The 21,371-nt window shown below is 40.0% G+C and overlaps 1 protein-coding gene across 4 annotated transcripts in view; it reads right to left on the reverse strand.

The window, feature by feature from the left end:
* Nucleotides 1-21,141, reverse strand: part of YTHDF3 (YTH N6-methyladenosine RNA binding protein F3) — a 32,633-nt gene extending 11,492 nt beyond the window's left edge. Inside the window, exons 1-6 of one of the 4 annotated variants that reach the window (XM_055126854.1) lie at nt 20,762-21,141; nt 20,160-20,184; nt 16,726-16,871; nt 14,354-14,439; nt 9,294-9,323; nt 3,762-5,360 (exon numbers count right to left, since the gene is read on the reverse strand). In XM_055126854.1, coding sequence (XP_054982829.1) covers nt 3,762-5,360; nt 9,294-9,323; nt 14,354-14,439; nt 16,726-16,783 — 1,773 coding nt within the window. In that variant the 5' untranslated portion in view covers nt 16,784-16,871; nt 20,160-20,184; nt 20,762-21,141. The remainder of the gene's footprint in view (nt 1-3,761; nt 5,361-9,293; nt 9,324-14,353; nt 14,440-16,725; nt 16,872-20,159; nt 20,185-20,761) is intronic. The other 3 variants (XM_055126855.1, XM_055126856.1, XM_055126857.1) reach the window with 3 other exon arrangements.
* Between the last annotated feature and the right edge of the window lie 230 nt (nt 21,142-21,371).

The raw sequence follows: 21,371 nt of genomic DNA on the forward strand, positions 1-21,371 counted from the left end.
TCCTGCATATTTATATAATCTCCCATACAATTGGGAAAACTAGGTAGTTCTCAAATTTTTGCTATTATCAACTATGCTCTTAGTAACATTCCTGTATACTTTCTAGGACATTTGTGAAGCTTTTCCTATGTTTATGACATGAAATTTTCAACTTTATCAATTTAATATCTGAAGCTTTAATATATAGAAGAGTTTGAGCTAATCCACTGTCTCATATTTAATATCAAACATCCTAATTTTATCAAATAGTTCCCCAGCCTTTATTTGCTTTTTTCCATTAAATATGAATCTTAATGGAAAGATTAAGATTAAAAAACTGGCTGGAGCGAGAGGACAAGTAAGGCTCTTGCCTTGCATGTGGCCAACCCAGGTTCAATCCCAGGCATACCATATGGTCCCCCAAACACTGTCAGAAGTACAGGGTACGGAGTAAGCCCTGAGCATTGAGAGGTTTTGCCCAAAACAAAAAGAGTGGATCTTTAAATACACTTACTAACCAAATCCATATTTGTTTATCTTCTCATGAAATGCCTATCTGTACCTTCTGTGCCTTTTCAATTATATTTATCATTTTCTTGAAGTAATTCACTGAAGTTCTTTATATTTTCTGGATACTAATTTTTGGCCTGTATGCTCAAAGTTCTCCAAGGTCATAACATACCTTTGTCATTCTTTAAGATATCTTATTTTAAACAAATTATAATCCAGTTAAATTTTACCCCCCTGAATTTTTTTTTGTAAAGAGGGGGCTGTGACACCTTTAACTCCCACACTCTAACCCCCCCCCGCCCCAAGAAACATAAAACAGTTATTTGGGAGCAAATTATTCTCTTCCGTTCAAGTATGACATGAAAACAAATCTTAAAATATTTTTTCCACAACAAAAATAATATTAGCAGAAGTATGATTCTTGACAGTTAATTAGAAATGAGGAAGGAATATTAAGACAAAGTACAAGATGTGAGTCAAAATTCTTAAGACTGTATCCCCTGCTACTGAATGATTTTAAAAATACATTTTAAAGAATATGTATACAAAACATTTATAGAAGTTTTATTTCTGTCTTAAAGATAAACTGGAAAGTATAATGGAATACTTCTTAGTGATTAAAAGAAACAAAGAATTGGCCTGAACAACACAGATGAAGTGCAAAGATTTTACAATGAAATAAAACAGCCTAACTTACTTATTATACAGTATGAGCTTCATTTGTATATCATAAAAAATGCCTTATAGAAACAGATCAGTGACTGGCAGGAAATCTAGGAGGGTTTGTGAAATACTTGCATACAGAAACACAATTCCACTGTATTCTACAATTCCACTGTATGAAAAATTAAAAACTAAAGAGGAACAAACAAAATGATATGAAAAAGTGAGAAGTTTCTAAAAGTAGTAATTATAAAATGTAGAAATAATCTGTAGTCAGCTATAAAATCACGGCAAATTCTGGAGCAAAGAGAAGAAAACAGATGAAAAGATAAACTAGATGAGATAATAATGTAAACAAACTAGTCTTTTGAGTGAAAACTTCCAAACCTCACAAACTACCAAATTAATGTGTGTGAGTGTAAGACAAATAGAAATTTAAAAGTTTTGTAATTTAGAAATAACCCCAATGTCAGTGACTGAACCCTTATTACATGTGCAGTACCAGCAATCTATCACTGTCTATCACTTAATGACATTCCCAGCCCCTAAAAATGGCAGTTTAAATGGTTATATATAACTAATAATTGAGATAATTATGAACATAAAAGCTTCTTGGGGCTGGGGAGATAGTGCAGGGGTATGACACTTGCCTTTGGATGTGGCCAACTTGGGTTCAGTACCCCACATGGTCCCCCAGTTCACCCTTGAGTAAGCCATAAGCAGTCAACTGTGGCACGAAAACTAAAAAAGCTGCTTCTAAATATTCTCCCTTTTAACCAAGAGAAGTAATTACATGTAGCAGGGCAGGTAAGACACTTGCCTTGCACCTGGCCAACCCAGATTCAATCCCTGGCATCCCATACGGTCCCCAATTCCCACCAGGACCCCTGAGAGTGAGCCCAGAGAATCACTGGGTGTGGTCCAAGACCACAAAAAAAAAAAAAAAGAAAAGAAAAGAAAAGAAAAGAAGAAAAGCAACCACAAGATCACTGAGCTTTAAAGAATCATTTTTATTATTCTAAAGCAAATCCTGTTTTTCTTGGGGGATTTTTTGGGCGGGGGAGGAAGGGAGGGGGATAAGGGGGCCCACACCCAGTGGTGCTCAGGGGCTACTCCCAGTATGGTACTCAAAACAACCTCCCTAGTTTGGTACCCAAAGATTACTCTTGGCAGTACCTAAGGAATTAATGAAGTGCTATGGATGGAACAGAAAAGCAAGCACTGTCTCTTTAGCCCCCCAAAACTAACAATTCAGTACAACAATCACTAGCATCAGAAAAAATGAGATGCTCATTGAAAAAGAAAAAGAAAAATTGCACTGTCCACAAGCAAAACAGAACACCAAGACCTCAACAAGCTATATGCATGATTTGCACACCCTAAGGCCTGGGTTGTATTTGATCCCCAGCACTACATGGTACCTCAAGCAACTAGATACCTCAAGCAAATAGATCCGAAGTACTACTGGGTGTGGCCTTCTACCTAGACATACACAAAAATGTACACACTAGCAGATCCCTTATTAAGACATCAGATTTTCTTGGAATGGGCAGACTTAATAATATGCATCCACAAAAGGCACCCAAGGTTTGGAAACATTTACCACTGAGGAATGTAAGTTAAAACAGCTCTCTCTTGTACACAGAACAAAACCAGAGAATATTTAAATTCACACAGAAATAAATCATTAATTTTAATAGTTTCTGCTCTTTCTTCTTTTGGGGTCACATCCAGCATTGCACAAAGGTTACTCCTGGCTCTTCACTCAGGAATTACTCCTGAGGATGCTAGGGAGATCATATGGGATGCTGGGAATCAAACCCAGGATCGGCTGCATGCAAGAAAAACGCCCTACCCGTTATGCTATCACTCCAGCCCCTATCATAATTCTTTAGCAGTTTCCCATAGTAACCAACAAACTTTTTTGGACTTCTAACTTTATAGAATAAAATTCAGAATTTGGGGCTGGGAGGGGTGGGTTTCCATCCATACAGACAAACGAGTATTTTATTTAAAAGCTGATTCTATAGAACTCATTAGAATCAGCTTTTAAATATTTAAATGTTTAAATATCATTTCGCTTTTTCAGCTGAACTTTTCCCCAGAATATTAATAAGGTAAGAAAGTCTTTCTCGGGTGGGGGGCTGGGGAGGGGGGAGGTATATTGTGATTCTTGGTGGTGGACTATGTGCACTGGTGAAGGGATGGATGTTCGAGCATTGTATGACTGAGACTTAAACCTGAAAGCTTTGTAACTTTCCACATGGTGATTCAATAAAAGAATGAATTAATTAAAAAAAAGTCTTTCTCAGTTCACAAATCTGCTTAAAATTAGTTTTGATGAACACAAGTCAAAGAAAGACCTTACCAACTGAGGACTGAAGACTAGACAGAATGTAAATTCAGAGCAAGGACTACCCATAAGCAATTATTCAATGTGGCAACAGAGAACTTCAAAGGATCTGTAAAGTTGCTTGGCTGCCATGTAAAGTGGTTTCCTCGTATCAAAAGTTGTGATAATTCAGATCCTTGTAAAGACACTGAAGAATACCCATCCACGCACACCACCCCAACTAAAAGACCCTATATGCAAAAGTTTTTGCACTTACCCTGCGCATGGCTTCCTCCTCTTCTTGACGCTTTTCATAATGTGCAAAGTCATCAAAGATTGAGGTGGTATGCTTGAAAGTAGCAATTATTTTAAGCACTTGCTTAGCTTTTTCTAGGGGTACCTCTTGAGTGTCCCTTGAATTGGTAACTGGTTTGTTGTCATTGTTTTCTAAGCGAATATGCCGTAATTGATTATTGGGAACATCTTTGACAAAGATCCATTTAACTTCAAATTTTCCCTTCCACTTATCCTGAGACCAGACACCAGCATATGCATTATAGTCCACAACAGACTTCATTTCAGCCACTCCACAAAAGTGTCCACTGCCATTCACACTGAAGAGTAAATAGAGTGGGCCTTTTCCATTCAGAGAACGGTAAGCTGCATCCAAACGCTTATTACCATGCTCAGTACTACACCAGATAGAGTACTTAATAGAACGATGTATGTCATCCTCAGAATAGCTTTTAATGATAAACACACGTCCGTTCTTCAGGTTCCAATCAAAGTCTTTGGGATTATAGTTGTTTATGGCCTTTAGCTTTTCCAGCACTGGATGCACTTCTACACTGGAAGGTGAAGCACTGACAGGAACAACACCTAAACCAAAGTTTTCACCACCCGCTCCATTGCTCTGGTTGAAACCAGCACCCCTGTTCCGAGGAGCCACCCAGCGATTCTGTAGCTGCTGCTGTTGGGGCTGCACTTGGTGAGGCTGGGCCTGTGGCTGAGGTCCTTGTTGCTGCTGTGGTTGTGGTGGCTGAGGCTGCTGTTGAGGCAGTTGGCTTTGCACCAATGGTGGTGGTTGAATTAATGGCTGAGGCTGCTGGATTATAGTTTGAGGAGGCAGAACTGGCTGGGTTGGTGGAGCCTTTACCACTGACCCCTTTTCATCCCAAGTTCCAATATTCATGTTGTGTTTTATAGGTGGTGGTGGCACAGCAGAACCCCCAATTCCCACATTGCCCTTGGGTTTAAGTTTCGGTTGAGGTTTGGCAGGCTTCCGGGCAATAGCAGCCCAGGATGTTGGTTTAGGTGCTGCGCTGCTAACTGGGGGCACACTATTGGTTGCAATGCTAGTCATACCACTGCTGCTCAAGGCTGTACCTACAGTTTTTGTCACTGCAGCTGTCAGGTCACCACCAATTTTCAGTCCAGTCATACCTTGCTCAATACTGCTAATGCCAGGCACCTTACTCAAAGTATCATTGCCAAATCCAGCCTGTCCATCAGTAATAGCTCTCCCAAGAGAACTAGGTGGATAGCCATAACTGCTACTATAAGCAGAACTTTGTGTTGATTGTCCCTGAGATCCACTTGTCCCCCACGTAGAGAAATCAGCATTACCAGGAAAAAAGTTAAATCCATGTTGACCAAGAAATGGAGGGGTATTTCCTAATGCCCCAGGCTGACTAAACACACCATCTGGTATATAATGATGTTCTCCATTACTCATCTGTCCATAGGTTGTCAGATACGGCATAGGCTGGTCTCCGGCTGTGGACCATGCTGCTTCCCCCAAAGAATATGGAAATCCAATGGATGGAGCATAGTAACTAGGCATGTATGGATCTGACATTGGTGGATAGCTGTTACTCTGCAAAACAAAATTTCATAATCAGGATCAAAATGCTCTCGAGATTAGACTGGACTGAGGGTGGAAGGGTCTGGAAAGGAGCAACAACACATACATAATATTAAAATTAAATAGCTATAATGACTAAAAACAGAAATACACCTGCCCTAGAGTTTTAAGTAAGGAAACTTCACCTTAAGTTTTTAAATATTACAAAAATTACAAAAACTTCTGATAAAGGGTGCAAAGAGAATCTTCATTTTAAGAGCTAGATCCTGTGGCAAGATAACAATCTTTAGAAAAGTTTTTCATAAACTTTGTGACACAATTGAACACTTTCAATCAAATGGATGCATCAAAAAGTTTACATGGAATAATCAAATAAACCTACAAATGATGCCAAATTATAGAAGAATTTTATCATTATGAGATATTGAGTCCAGCAATTAAACTATTTTAAGACTGGAAAATTAAGTGGGAAAATGCTCGAATTCTTGAAAAAACCCAGATTCAAAAGTAAACTTAAAGCATGATTCCAGTTTTTTCTTGTTTGCATAATTCATTTTGATAAAAGAGAATAAAATCTTTACTACAGTTTCCAAGTAGTAGGACAACTGGAACATCGTTTAATTTACACTCTCCTTTATTTTCCGAAACTGACACAATAAGCATCACATTCCTAGTTTAATTTTTTCCCCAGGATTACTACAATTAAAACAACTAATTCTGAGTATTAAAATTTTAGTGCTTTGTCAAAATAATTAAGTCACTGGGTGAGGAGGATAGTACAAGTGAGTAGGGGGTTTATCTTGCACACAGCCAACTTGGTTCAATCCCCAGCACCTCATATGGTTCCCTGAGTTCACAAAAAGTGATCCCTGAGTCAGGAATAAGTCCTGAGAACTGCCAGATGTGGCCCAAAAGCCAATAATAATGATAATACTAATAAAGTTACTAAATTCTATTAGAGAAAAACAGTCAAATCTGGGGCCAGAGTGATAGTACAGTGGGTAGGGCGTTTGCCTTGCACACAGCCAACCCAGGTTCGATTCCCAGCATTTCATATGGTCCCCTGAGCACCGCTGAGGCTGATTCCTGAGTGCAAAGCCAGGAGTAACCCCTGTGCATCACCGGGTTTGACCCAAAAAGCAAAAAAAAAAAAAAAAAAAAGTAGTAAATCTTTTTAAAATGCAAAATATAAAAGAGCGTATTTTAAGATGCCATACATACAAAAAGATTCAAAGTAAATCCAAGAGTTCTGCTGACATGAAAAATTAGTCTTATCTTTCGTAGTTTCTATGAGAAAAATGATGCTAACTATTGTGGCAACCATTTTATAACATGTAAACCAAACAATCACAACACTGAATACTTCATATTTATAATAATGATGCAAGTCAGTTGTTTCTCTGTAAAACTAGAGGGGAAAAAATATCATTATCCATAGATAAATCTTAGTTAATATATAAGCTGTGTGTGTGGGGGGGGGGGGGGTTTAGGCCACACTCGGCAATGCTCAGGGCTTACTCATGACTCTGTACGCAGGGATCACTCCTGGTGGGTTCGGGGGACCATATGTTTTGGGGATTGAACCTAGGCTACCACATGCAAGACAAGCACCCTGCCTGCTATATCTCTGGCCCCTGAAATAGTTCACTCAAATAATTAATATATTTTTTCCAAGTTTCTTGTGCCAAAAAAAAAAATTAACAAATACTCTTATTAAAGTGTGATTTTTTTAATGCCGTGTGAATTTTAATGCTATGGACAGAATTTATGGTGTATAGAATTAAACAAAGTTAAAAAAAAAAGCTAATACTCAGAATAAACACTTCCCTTTGCAAGTCAATTTTCCCCCAGTCATGCTGGGGGGGGGGGGGGGAGAGACCATTTTCAAGATAGCTGAGCAGGGCAGATAGTGCTCAGGGTTCACCAGGTCTGTATCTGAGGATGATGGGAGGTGGGAGATACCATGCAGCTACAGAACTGAACATGGGGGCAGATCGAAGTCAGAGCATATATGCTCCTTCAAACTAACTCCCTGGCTACTATACATATAAACACTTATGTAGAGTATATACGCATATATGGACATGTATATAGACAGAGGTGGGGTGAGAACAGTTTTGGGGCCACACCCAGAGCCACAGGCAAAGCCAGCACTGTATTATCACTGCGGCCCCCTGGACAAGCTTTTGGATATATCTGATGAATGAACTGTTTTCTCTGAGTTATTAAACAATACTAATCATTTATTTCAGCAATTTTGGCCAAATCACTGTTTGGGGGCCACAGACAGTGCTCGGGGACTACTCCTGGCTCTATGCTTAAAAGTTGCTCCTGGCAGTGTTTTAGGGACCATGTGGAAGTACCAGGGATGAAAACTGGGCTTACCAATCAAGGAAGCATGCAGGAAGTCTGCACTTGGACTGCTGAGCTACCTCTCCAGTCTGAGTTATTCTTCCTTTTTTTCTATTGAAGAAACTTAAGCAGTTTCCTTTCAAAAGGTAAGGTTTCCTTCCATTTGATTTTAGCAAAGTTCTAGGAAACTTGAAGGTCAAAGATATGCTCAATATATTTTGAATTAGTAGAGCTTTGAATATAATTGGAAAAGTTTTAAAGTTTTGATAAAACTTTGAACTATTAAAGAATCACAATGGTAAGAATATGGTTTGGTAGTGAAGAAAGGAACAAAATTCACACTTGCTGATGATGGAAAAAAAGCAAGAATTCAAACATTACTTTGTCACCTTTTCCTTGAAATCAAATAATGAGGATCCAGAGAATAGCACCATAGCTTAGAAAGCCTGCCTTACAAGAGTATGGTCATGAGTTCAAATCTGTGGTGTCCAACATGAACCAAACGAGAACCTGGTAAGCTCTGCTATTTCATCTTCGCAGTTCTGCTGTCCACACCAAAACCAATTTCTGGCCGCACCACTGCAATGTGTACGTTAAGCACAGAGATGCAAGCCCTGGCAAGCACCCCCTAAATAGATAAGCAAACACTATGGCCAGGAAGCATAACCATGATGAGCGAAGTGTGAAGACCACAGCAAATGTTCAAGGACCACAACCATGACTAGTGGATGCAACTTGGCAAACATATATACAAGTACTATAGCTAAAAGAGCACAAAACTCAGCATGCACCACAGCCAAGTGTGTGTGAACACCACAATCTGCTCTGCAGTACCCAGGCAAGTACTACAGCCAGGAATATACTATATCACTTATAGACATGGTTGTGGCCCCATCACCTTAGCAACAGCACCAATATCATCAATAGTAATGAAGGGTAGAGGAAGGAAATTTTAAAAAACAAACGAAAAAGAAGGCCTGGAGCAGGTAGGGTGTTTGCATTGCATGCTGCTGACCAGGGTTTGATCCCTGCCATCCCATATGGTCCCCGCAGCTTGCCAATAGTGCTCCCTGAACGCAGAACCAGGAGTAAGTTCTACGCAACACCTAGTGTGGCTCCAAAACCAAGACAGTAAAAAAAGCATCTGTGTTTAATGTGTATGCATATACATGTGAGTATACACACATATACATATACACACATACACATATATGAAATCCTAGTTATAGAGACAATAGTTTATGAAATACTGTGTAAAATGCAACAGTAGGCCAGGAAAACTACTCAAATAGCTGGAGCAGATGTTTTGCATGCACAAAGTACAGGTTCAACCCCCAGCACCACATGGTTCACCCCCCCACTCCCCACCCCCACACTGCTGAAATGGGTCAAAAAAGGAATGGAGAAGGGGAATGGGAGGGTGGGGTGAGGACAGGGGAAGAAATATCAGTTTATGTCCTTTAAAATGCTTTATTTATAAATTAGGCCACAGGTCACCAATTGATTACTGAAATTGGTCAGTAGTAGTGAAATTCTGTTTTTAAAGATATGGTATGGTTGGAGATGTAGCTCAGTGGTAGGGAGAGTACTTGCCTTGCATATGTGAATCCCTGGGCTCAATCCCTGGCACCGAAAAAAAAAAAAGTTATGCTACAACCTTGAACAAGGTGTCATGAAATGCTTCCTGTTGCAAATGCTTCCCTCATATTCAAAGAACATATCATAACACTAATATGTAAATATAAAGTGGTAACAATAATCAACAAATACAATTAAAATACATGTGAAAACAAATCTAGACATTTCACCCATAGCATAAACTTAAAAATAAAACCTATAGAAACGATTATAAGGCAAAGTGAAGTCATAGTACTTGTCAACTATGAAAATATAGTCAAATTATTTAAACTCTAAACAAAGTACCTAGAACACATTAACCAACAATATATTAATACAATTTGTGTCTGAAAGCTAGATATCAAATGTATGGTATAGTTTCAAATCTTGCCCAAAGATATTAAAGTATAAAGTCACAGTGTTATATTATAGCAAGAAATATAGAGCTTTGTTTCTTGGCTTGTGGGTCGAACCCAGCACTAATAAGGGCTTACTCCTGGTTCTGTGCTTGAGGGATCATATGCAGTGCGAGGCATTGAACCCAGGACAGCTGCATGCAAGGCAAGCACCTTGCCACCTGCTATACTATCTCTCCAATCCTACAGGACCTTAATTCTTTATTCTTGAACATGGATTTCAACCACTTAATTTCCCTAAACCATTCTTGAGTCCTTCACTGTTCTAATCAAAAGTTCTTTAAAAACTTATTTGCAAAGTGTTATACTAAAGTAAACACTTAAGCCTAATGCTTTTACTTATTTTACTTATTTCATTTGAAAACTGAAATGTAACTATTTAAAACATTTATGTTTGGGCCAGAGATAGTACAGGAATTAAGGCAATTGCCCCACATACAGCTGATCTCAGTTCAAATCCCTAGCAGCATGTATGGTCCCCCAAAGGACCCCCGAGCAGAGCCAGGAATAAACCCTGAGAACTGCCAAGTGTGGACCATAAAAAACATATGAAAAAAATTATATGCCCAACCCACTATGTTTACTTAGACCATCAAGATTATTCATAATTATTCTTTAACCTGATGTCATAGGGCCTGAGATAAAAAAAATTATTGTACTGACTGGAAGACAGTTTAGTACTTTTCTACAGGGAAGAATAAAAACTCCCTTAAGAACATGAAGTACTTCAAACATTACAACTTCTGAGTTAACAATAAAAAGTTAACTGTTATTATTTGCTTTTGTTTTGGGGGGACCAAACCTAATACCCAGAGACTACAGCCAAGCATGGGGTTCGGTGATAGCAGTGCTTAGGGAACTCAGTGGTGCATGAAATGCTCAGACCATTGAGCCCCTCCAAGTCCCTCTCTGATTTTAATACTTTTAATACGTACATATATTTTCTTCTAATATACATTTTTTGTGGTTCTGCAATGACCTGGTGGTGCACCAGAGACCACAAGGTGCCAGGAATTGAACTCAGGTCGGCCGTGAACAAGGCAAATGCCTTAACCCCTGTACTATCTCTTTAGCCCCATGTGTTCTACTAATGTTTACAATAAAAAAAAATCATTACACTCTTATAAAAGATAGTCTGTGTATCTAATGGTAAAGACACTACATAAAAAGTATATTACTAAATTAACCTAAAGTTCATTAAAAATACTGTCTCCAAAATATAGCAGAAAACTTAATCTGCTGATAAAAATATTCAAGCAGTGTCTACTATGCATGACACATAATGACAGATACTGGTGGTAAAGAGAGAAAAAAAGATGGTCTATAACCTTGAGGATTTCATTTCCAGTGGAGAATATACATTTATCCTACACAATGATAGGTACTATATGTAGACAAGTTCATACAAAACACCCAGAACAAAGGAGAAGCAGCAAGTTATTGAGCAGACCAGGAAACTACTTCAAGAGCTGGAGCCTTAAGGTAAGCACACAGCTGACCAGGTCTGACATCTGGCATAACGCACTCTCCTGCGCACAACCTGGAATGATCCCTGAGCAGTCAGGAGAAAGCCCTGGGCACAACTGGGCTTGATCACTGATCACTATCACCCCAAAAAAGAAATACTCATGAAGTAATAGACATGAGTCATTATGTGTATAAATTGTTCATATGAAAAAAAATTTCTAATATTTCATCTTATAACTCAATGGGGTGAGCACATGTGGGACACCTGAGTTTAATCACCACCACTTTGTGAATGGTGCATGGGTATGATCTAAGAGCACCACTGGATGTGGCCTCCAAACCGAAAAACATTATATGTTGATAATTTTTACAAATTATTGGTTTAGGGACAGTATTGGGCAGTGATCAGGGTGGGCTCTGTGCTCAGAGATCACTCCTGACAGTGCCCAAAAACCCATGGAGGGAATTAAACTTGGGTCAGTGGTATGCAAGCTAAGTGCCTTAACCTCTATACTATTTCTATGACCCATACAGATAATTATTTTGGTGTTAGAGACTAGTACTGGCAAGGAAGGATGTCAGTACAGCCTTACTGGTAATCTTTGATTCAAATATCATCACTGAAATAACAGAAGGGATGAGATATTGCTCAACCATACAGCATTTTGTCTTGCATGTGTGAGGCCCTACATTCAATCCCTATAACTGGAGGGTGGGGGTGAGGGGAGAGCACATGCTCTTACTACTTAAATATCAAATCTAATCTTTCACAGATGGTTTTGCGTCATTGTAACGTAACTTTGCAAACACAATTTGAAACCAGATTCACTAGGCTGAATGCATTTCTGTCAAAAATAATGGCTTTCCAATACTTATAAAGGTGTTTTTTTTCCCCAAATAAATAAGAATAATATAATAAAAATAAAACAATTCGTTCTTCCGGATGTCAACATATCGAACATAAAAAAAGCAGAGTGTAAAGTGAAAGTGGGATTGGATCCATGGTACTCTCCCAGGTTTTTCACAGGAGACCTAGAGGCACCGTTGCAGAATGCAAAAAGCCATGTTCTAAGGCCCTAAAACAGATGTCTTAAAAACTGTTAATAAAGGGGCTGGAGCGATAGCACAACGGGTAGGGCGTTTGCCTTGCACACGGCCGACCCGGGTTCGATCCCCGGCATCCCATATGGTCCCCCAAGCACCGCCAGGAGTAATTCCTGAGTGCAAAGCCAGGAGTAACCCGAGTATCACTGGGTGTGACCCAAAAAGCAAAAAAAAAAAAAAAAAAAAAAAAAAACCACTGTTAAGCAAAACAGGATTCTTAAAACTGGAGGGGCTGGAGATAGGCCTGTGGGTATGGTTCTCACTTTGCCCAAGGCCAGCCTGGTTCAATCCCTGGCACCCCAGATAGTTCGAGCCCCACCAGATGTGATCCCTGAGCACAGAGCCAGGTGTGCCCCCTCAAATCTACCTAAAAAGATTCTTAAAGCCAACAAATCTCAAACATTTGGATTCCATTAAATTTCACTGAAAACAAAATTTAAACTAGTCAAAGAATTTTCACAGGACTTTCCACATTTTTACATTAATATATTAAAACGATGAGCAAAAACCCCAACTGCTCAGACCAAATACACATCTAAACTCTATAATCATGAATTCTTTCTGGAAAAATTAACTCACAGTAGCACAATTCCTAAGAAAAAGTTGAAAAAACACTCAGGAGATATATAGCAATTACTGAATGAACTTACACATTTTTTTCTCTAGAAACCCCTTTTCACTGGAGAAATGTAACATTTCTGCCAGAAATCCCTCATATCACACAGACTGAATTAACTTTTAGTCTTCACATGTTTTAGAAATCTTTTAGATTTTTCACTACCTGCACATTAACTACATAACCTACTACATAGGTAAGGGTTGCAATTTTACTTTAGAGCGAAGTTAGATACTAATGTATGAAATCTTTTCTTATTCTTTTAAGAGTAACCAAATGTTCATAAATATTATTCTTTTACATTTCCTTATAATGTAATCTAGGAATATAACAACAAATAGGAAGGGGTAGAGGGGTGTAGAAGAGAATTAACCAGGAGGTAGGTAAGACTGACTTAAACTATGGTCCTCTCAGTCCTAATTATAATTCTATATTCCACTAATTAGAAAGTAGTCTGGTTGGTTGGTTTGGGGGCCACACCTGGCAGCGCTGAAGAGCTACTCCGTTCAATGCTTGGGAGGGACCCCTGAAGTGACATTGGAAGCATGAAGAGCAAGGGTCTTACCTTCTGTACTATCTCTCCAGTCTAGAAACTTGTTTATATTCAAATCTAATAGTACAACTTTGATTCTTTTATAGTTAAAGAAAGAACTAAAGGTTGATATTTTAAGGTAATTTGTTTTGCTCAAGTAATTTTTAAAGCAAAACAATAAAAGAAATGACACGGATACCAAATGTTTTTTAAATGTTTAAACCTAAACCCTGTCCAGAAATTCACTAGATTTGTATTTTAAAAAGACCCAAACACAAGTGAACTTCAAAAGTCACACCAGCTATTTAATTCATCATAAAAATTTGATAAAATTCTCATGCCTACAATATACAAGTGTTTATAAAGTCATAAATACTACTTCCTATGCTACAAAGTTATATTGACTTGAATTGTAACAGAAACTCAAAGTCTAATCAAGAAAAGAAGCACTACTTTTCTTATAGGGGGAGGGAGAATCCCAAATAGTGCTTAAGAGGCCCAACAAGCCACTTCCAGCAATATTCAGTGTTTGGGGTCTAGCGAAGAGGAAGCACTGCTCAGGCCCAATATAACTGGGGCCACCAGAGATATACCTAGCAGTGAAATTCAGTTGCAAGGCAAAAGTTCTAACCCTTTGACCATAAAAGCGTAATTAGGTATGCAAAAATTCTAGCTGCAATACAATGTCCACCTTCATATCCTTGTATTTTGCAACCTAGTCTCAGCCATTAAAAATGAAGAACTTTCCTACTTCCACAAGCCTGCAACTGCTATTAATTAATTTGTAAGCTTAGTAGTTGAATTCATGCCTTAGTTAATCTCATTCAATTCCAACACCTATTTTAAAACACAATGCTAATGAATGGCAATTTTCTAAATATAGGACTGTTAGAAGACTTACCTGATTTGTCTGGCTACTTAAGTATGGCTCAAAATCATCATCATTTACAGCATCTTTTTGATGAATCGAACCGTTTTGTACTGAAACTAAAAAATATTTCTGCATTAGATATGTTGCAATTATTGTTACACAATTCACAGACCAACCCAAACATTCTTCATTTTACTTTGATTTGAAACCAATTTAGGAAATGTTATCCCGAATTCATTACCCTTTTTATTTAAAAATCCTCAAAGATCAACATATTGTGAGATAACTATTTCATGCCACCAAAACCTTAGAGAGGCCCAAGATTACACAAATACAATTATATACATTTTCCATTACAAACTATCCAAATTTCAAAATTGCTAATCAAATAGTAAAATGAAAAAAATGTGGGAATGGTTTAAAAATGCTGTATTTCAATGTTCTCTACCTTTAGTCTTTCTATTATTTGGCCCAATAAAGTAAGTAAAACAGTTCTTTTGTTAACTGAAGTTCTTGTAAGTATGTTTTCAAAGATTGTGGCTGAAATTTACATAAAGCAGTATCACAATTAATTATATATTACAAAAACCTAAATAAAAAGAGCTTTAATCTAAACCCAAAAGGAAAAATTTCACATTCAAGTACAACTAGAAATTAAGATACTGAAGGTAACCATGATTATCTCATGCAAAACATGAGAAAAATCAGAAGAATTTGTTCCGAGATCATTTCTACAAATATTCTACAAAGTTATTATTTTCTAGACACTGTCTCATGGTGCTTCTGAGCAAAACTGAGATATGATGATCCTGGTCTGAATGTCAAGCACAAGAACGAGAAGCCAGTTATCTTGACTTAAACAAGTTAGGCTTTCTGACTACTCTGTTCAAGGTTATTGACAGTGCTTGCACATCTCTTCTTAATATTTTAATGTCAATACTGGGTATTATTAACACATAAAATATAAAAAAAATCCAAAGAAAACTAAAAATGACTTACAACCACATATACAGGAATTTGATAGGACCAAAATCTGATGTGGTGGCATTGTCTATGCAAATGTACTATTCTATGCTTGCTTTGAAACAAGATAAAAGCTGAAAGATTTCAACAGATGCTGACTACTTTCTTACAAATAAAAAATTAAACTCAGTATCAGGAAGCACTGCTTAAAAATACACTGCCACAGAATTAGTGTGCCAGATAAATAGTACAGTAGGTCTGGCACTTTCCCAAAACATAGCTGACCAGGATTCAGTTCTTAGCACCCATATGGTCCCCTGAACCTGCCAGGAGTGAACTTTGGGTGCAGAGCCAGGAGAAAGCCCTGAGCACAGTGGGGTGTAACCCAAGGAGGGGGGTGGGGAATCAAAATATACACTATCACAAAGACATAAGAAGTTGGGGCAACAACTTTAAATTGTGTTGGTATCTGAATTTTTCTAAATTTCCCCAGGTTGATTAGATGGCCTACATTATGAGCTGACAGTGAATGGAGGGAAAGACAGATGAATTACTTTAGTTGTCATCACTGAGCAGCAGCAATCAAGTACCAGGCTACTCTGTGACACCTCAAGTAGACTTCCTATGATACCACAATGTTTATCAAAGATTACTAAGAACAACCTGAAGGTCAATTTGACCCTGGCCCCATTAAGATAGTTTAACTTCTTCGATAAGGACTGCTTAAGAGCCAGTATTGAGCTAAACATGCTCCCCGGAAATTAAATATGTAACAGCTACTGAAATGAAAATAAAGAGAAAGGCGAATTAGGTTATTTCTGGTGGGGTGATCATTTCAGTCCAAGAGATTATAAGAGACTTGTTCTTTACCACTGTTACACTAACACAAAGTAGTAAATGAAACTGCAACCCATTTCAAAATTACATCTACTGCTTGTACACATTAAATTCTTAAAAATCTAATTGATAATGCTAATAATCAAAGGTGCCTTGAAATGTATCCAAATATTTATTACATGGCTACTCACACTCATTTCCTGTTCTACCCTTTCTCTTTTTCTAATTCTAAGGCTGCAACTGAAAACAAAAATAATTCTCATACACTCAAATATTGTAAAGTCATTTACAAATGATGCATAAATGTCTAAAAAGTCCTAAAACATTATCAAGGAATATGTCAATCTAAAGGAAAAATGTTTAACTGTATCTCACGCATACTGACAAGCAATTTGCATTAAATTAGGAGCTGCATAAGAAGCTAGCTGAGTTTCAGAAGCACATCTTTAAGAAATTCAACTGTCTTAAAGACTGTAGTTTCTGAACATCACTTAATGACAGTTTAATGTCTTGGAGACTGAACGCCATTAAATAATAATGAAATCCAAGCCAGTTCCACAGTCTGTACAAGATCTCCAGGGAAAAAAGAACAGATGACTTACATGATTCTTCGCCTGTTTCCTCTGCTCTATGAAGCAGAGTCAAATCAAGATAGAACATGGGCCTTAGGAGCCAGGTGATTCTTTGCTCTGGTCCTGACTACATCAAGTTAGGAAAGTCAACAGATCTGTGCATCATGTTTTCCCACCTACAAAAACAGCGACAATACCATATACCCTCTATCTCCTTACAGGAATGTTTTGAGGATTAATAATAAAATGAAGCCTAAAAATGACAGTAAAGTGCTTTGCAATCATTTCCAGAAGGGGTCAGAGAGAAAACAAAAGAATATTGCCAAAATACAAGGCATTTCCCACTACTTTTCTGAAACATTAAAATACAGCCAGATTCAATTTAATTCTTTAAAATGGCAGTTTAAAAAAAAAGGCAAGTCCCACTTTTGAAAGGGTAAGGAAAGGAGGAAAAAAGAAATTCCTTTCCATATATCTGCCTAGTTGTAAATTTATAGGATAAAGGAAGGAAACAGGAAGGCCTAAGGCTTCATAGAGTGCAGGATCTGACACTTATTCCAGCAAACAAAAATTCTACTTGCAATTAAGAAAAACAGATACAACAGCAATCTTAAACTAAGATCTAATAGATTAAAAAACAGAAAAACCAAACTACCCTTACACATCTACTATCCTGCAGTACTACCATGACCCAGGATAATTTTTAAATGTTCTGATATTTAAAAGAGGAACAATCTATTACTAAAAAGAACTGAAACTTATTATAATCAAGTAAACCCAAAATTATTATTAATGCTATCAAAGCATTTGTGCTTGAAAAAAAAAAACTTTAAGCAGAATTTTCTAAAAAATGTTCAACACTTTAGTGTATTTATGTTATTTAGGAAAAACAAAAAACATTTAGCAGAAAACCAAAGACATAAAAACCAGGTGTGTTAGACTAATGCTGTCAATTCAAGATAATCCAGAAACAAAATACAGCATCTCAGAAATTAAGTCATCTAATGGATTATGCTTTCAGAACCAACTCCTCATTGATTTTTCTTGTTTAGTAAGATCTGAGTTCAAATTTAATACTTGTAAACTTTTGCTTTCTACTTTATAAAAGTAAATGATTGTAAAACTAGTAGCTTGAAAACTAACTCAGCCCTAGGGAGAGTAGTTTTTCTCAATCACAGGCATAACTACATATATCAAGCAGTTCACTGGAAGTGATGCCTTCATCAGGTAATTCTCCCTGCAGAAGTGTAAAATATAAGCAACATGTGTGTATGTATAATTGTGCACATGTAGTACCTACCACTTTAAAGCATTTTAAATAACTGCCAAACCTCTTTTGGTCAGTCCAGTTTTCCTTCCTGCTATGATTTAGAAACTTCCTGCACATTAGCAGATGAGGTGAGAAAAGATTAAATCCAGCTAATGAAATGGCTTCTAGAGTAGTGGACTAGAGTGTAATACAACTATCTTCATAACAAACAATAGGATTTATGATTGGAACTATTATTTAAATTTTACAGATAAAGGGGCAAATTCTGAACAAAAAGTTCACTGTGAAAACTCACTTGGCAAGTTAACAAATTACGATGTGGGCTGTATATGAACACAGATCTCCTAAGAATTCCAGTTCATCACTGTGTTTATGAGTAAAATCATGAACTGCACAGTAAGGGGGTTTAGGGGGAAGAGTACTTCTAGGAGCAATTAATTACACAAATAAAAACTGTCTATCTAAATAGATCTGACAGGTAATACAATACGTTCAAACATTTTAACGTTATTATCAGCTTGCAACATAGTTTAGAACTTACATGAAAGCTATCTCTCGGATATACCCAAATAAAATGCCTGTCATAAATAAAACTTACAGCAATATAGCAGGGGCTTACAAAGCCCTTGATGCTCAGTTTTGCTTTTCCAAATTAAATAGTTCATAGAACTTACTTACCTTAAGACAGGTAACACAAAACACTTAGAATTTCAAATTGCCTTGCAAAGGGCCACCTCCCCACAGATCTAGGATAAAAATTCACGCTAGGCAATAATGACCACAGATTTCACATTATCTCCCCAACTCTATATACTTACTAAAGGCGAACTAGCAAAAAAAAAAACCCACTCTTTTCAAATTATTATTTTCAAAAATTCATCTGAAATAAATCACTAGATGATGCTTACAACACAAAATAATTCTAAAACTTTAAAACTGCAAAGTGGGAAATTTTATATATTGCAAAACACATGACTTTACAAAAACAAAGCAATAAACTTGTTACCTAATACAGTGCCATCTCTCTGATGTGCAAGAATCTCAAACTATACAACTCAAGAAAATTAAAACTGAAGAGAACCCATTCCTTTCAAATTTCCAACAAAAAACTTCATCTCCAGACGCACTTTGAAATTACAGCAAAAGGGCTACTGTAAATCTTATTTACTAGGTAATACTTTGAAATGGAACTAAAAAACAGGAAACATGACTCCATTTAGCCTCATTTCAAGTCTGTTACCGAACGTTATAAATATATAATATGCTGTAAAGTTATTTAATTGGCACTGTCCCAAGGAAGCAGTTATTGTTCTATACTTACTCATGTCACATGATTAATGTCATAATGGTTTTTCAGTCAGCTGACCATATTGTTCCAAAGAACCAGAAAACACACTAATCTTTAAAAAAAAAAAAAAAAAAAAAAGGTGCTCCCACTCTCAAAGGCTCACCATGGTTTCATTTCATCTCATCCTGTCTAGAAACTACACATATGACTGCTCTCCCCACCCCTCCCCAACCCTGTCCTTCTCAAAATGCCAGACTGAATCACCAGGTGCAATGCAAACTCCATGGCCTGTGGCCTTGGCAATTCCGTTCTCAACTCCTTCATCAAGTGCCTCATTGCAACAGCTTAGACCAACCACGGGATGAGCAGGGCCAGCCCAGTTTCCTCCTACAGTGACAGGGAGTGTGTGTGTGTGTGTGTGTGTGTGTAGGGGGGGGGACAGAGGGGGCGCGGAGGGGGGAGGGGGCTGGCACGTTCCAAGGAAATCTGGACACGGCCGTCGTACAAAAGGTCCACGAATCCGCAGACGTTATCTGTGGGAGTTTCCGTGGCCTCGGGAGAGAGCGCACAGACTGCACAGAGCCCGCACTCCCCTCCTGCAGCCTCCCCGCCGCGCCAAGAAACTAGGAAACGTCCCTTGCGCCACGCCGCCGGGGTGGTCTGGGAAAGTGGCATGGAAGCAAGAAACTAGCAAAGTTTAGGGGAGCATCTGGCAGTCCCGGCCGGCATGAATGTGCCTCCAACGCCACATTTTAAGCGGGGAGGGAGGGACGGGAGGGGAAAAAGGAAAGAAAAGGAACAACAACAAAAACCCCAAAAGACACCCCCACCAACGTAAGTAGTTTCAAAGTAACATCCAACTGACATCAGGAAACAGAAGGGGGGAGGGAAACGATTCAAACTCACCTTTATTTCCTTGCCCTTTAGGTCTCTGTAGCAAGGCGAAAGGTGTGGTAATTACGGGGGAGAGGGGGGGAAGGAGGGGGGGAGAGAGAGAGAGAGAGAGAGAGAAAGTGTGAATTGCAGGCGTCCTCCTCCCAGGCTCCTCGTCTGCAGCCAACCGTCCGCCGAGCGCTTCCCCCCGCCCAACCCCCGCCACCAGCCCCGTCCGCCCCCCGCCACCCGCCCCTCGGAATGCGGCTCCCGGAGCCCCACGGCGGCCGCCCCGGGAAGCAGCCGAAGGCCCCGCAGAGCCGTCCTGCCCCCACCCCGCGCTGCACCGCGTCAGCCGCCGCGGTCGCGGGCTCCAGGCGCCCCCCCCACCCCGCAAACACACACACACACACACACACACACACACACACGCACGCGCGAGCGCGCACACACACACACACACACGCACACACACACACACACTCGGCCCGGGCCACGGCGCCGCAACTTGTGCCCGGGGCACCGTTATGGGGCCGGCGGCGGCCGCGACGGGGAGGAGCCCCGCGCCCCGAGCGAGGGTGGAGCTCCCGGGCCGGGCCTGGGCCGCGCCGTCAGGCCTCACTCGCCACCCTCACCTGATCCACGCTAGTGGCTGACATTCTTCACCGCCACCCGAGAGCTGCTGTTGCCGCCGCCGCCGCCGCCGCCGCCGCCGCCGCCTGGGCCTCTCCCCGTGCACTCACAGCGCCTGGCTGCCGCCCGCGGCGAGTCACTGTCCCCGCCGCCGCCGGTCGCCGTTCCCTAAGACGCCGGAAAGAGGGCCGCGGCGCGCTCGGGAGTCGGTCGGAAGGGGCCCGTCTTCCCCGCTGGCAGACTCCGCTTCCCCCCCTCTCGCGCTCCGCTTCTCGGCTCCACAATGGCGGACAGACTCCCGGCTCCCACTTCCGCTCCGAGCCTTCCTGACCTTCCGCTCTCTACTCTGACGTCCGCGCTCACCTCGCGCTTCCTCCCCCACCCGCCGCCCGCCACCGAGCCCGGCCCCGCCCCCCGCGCCGGCCCCGCCCCCCGCGCCGCCACGTCACCGGAGACGGGGGCCTCCGGGCCGGCCCCTGCACGCATGCGTCGAACGCGACAGGCCCCACCTTCCAGGGCGCGCGGAGCCGGGGGCGCGCGGCACGTCGGGCTGCGCCTGCGGGGCACGCCGAGCCCGGCTTGGCTTGCGAGCGCTCCTCCGGGCGGGAGGTC

The sequence above is a fragment of the Sorex araneus genome, chromosome 2 (genome assembly GCF_027595985.1).
Source record: "Sorex araneus isolate mSorAra2 chromosome 2, mSorAra2.pri, whole genome shotgun sequence".
NCBI classification, from domain to species: domain Eukaryota; kingdom Metazoa; phylum Chordata; class Mammalia; order Eulipotyphla; family Soricidae; genus Sorex; species Sorex araneus.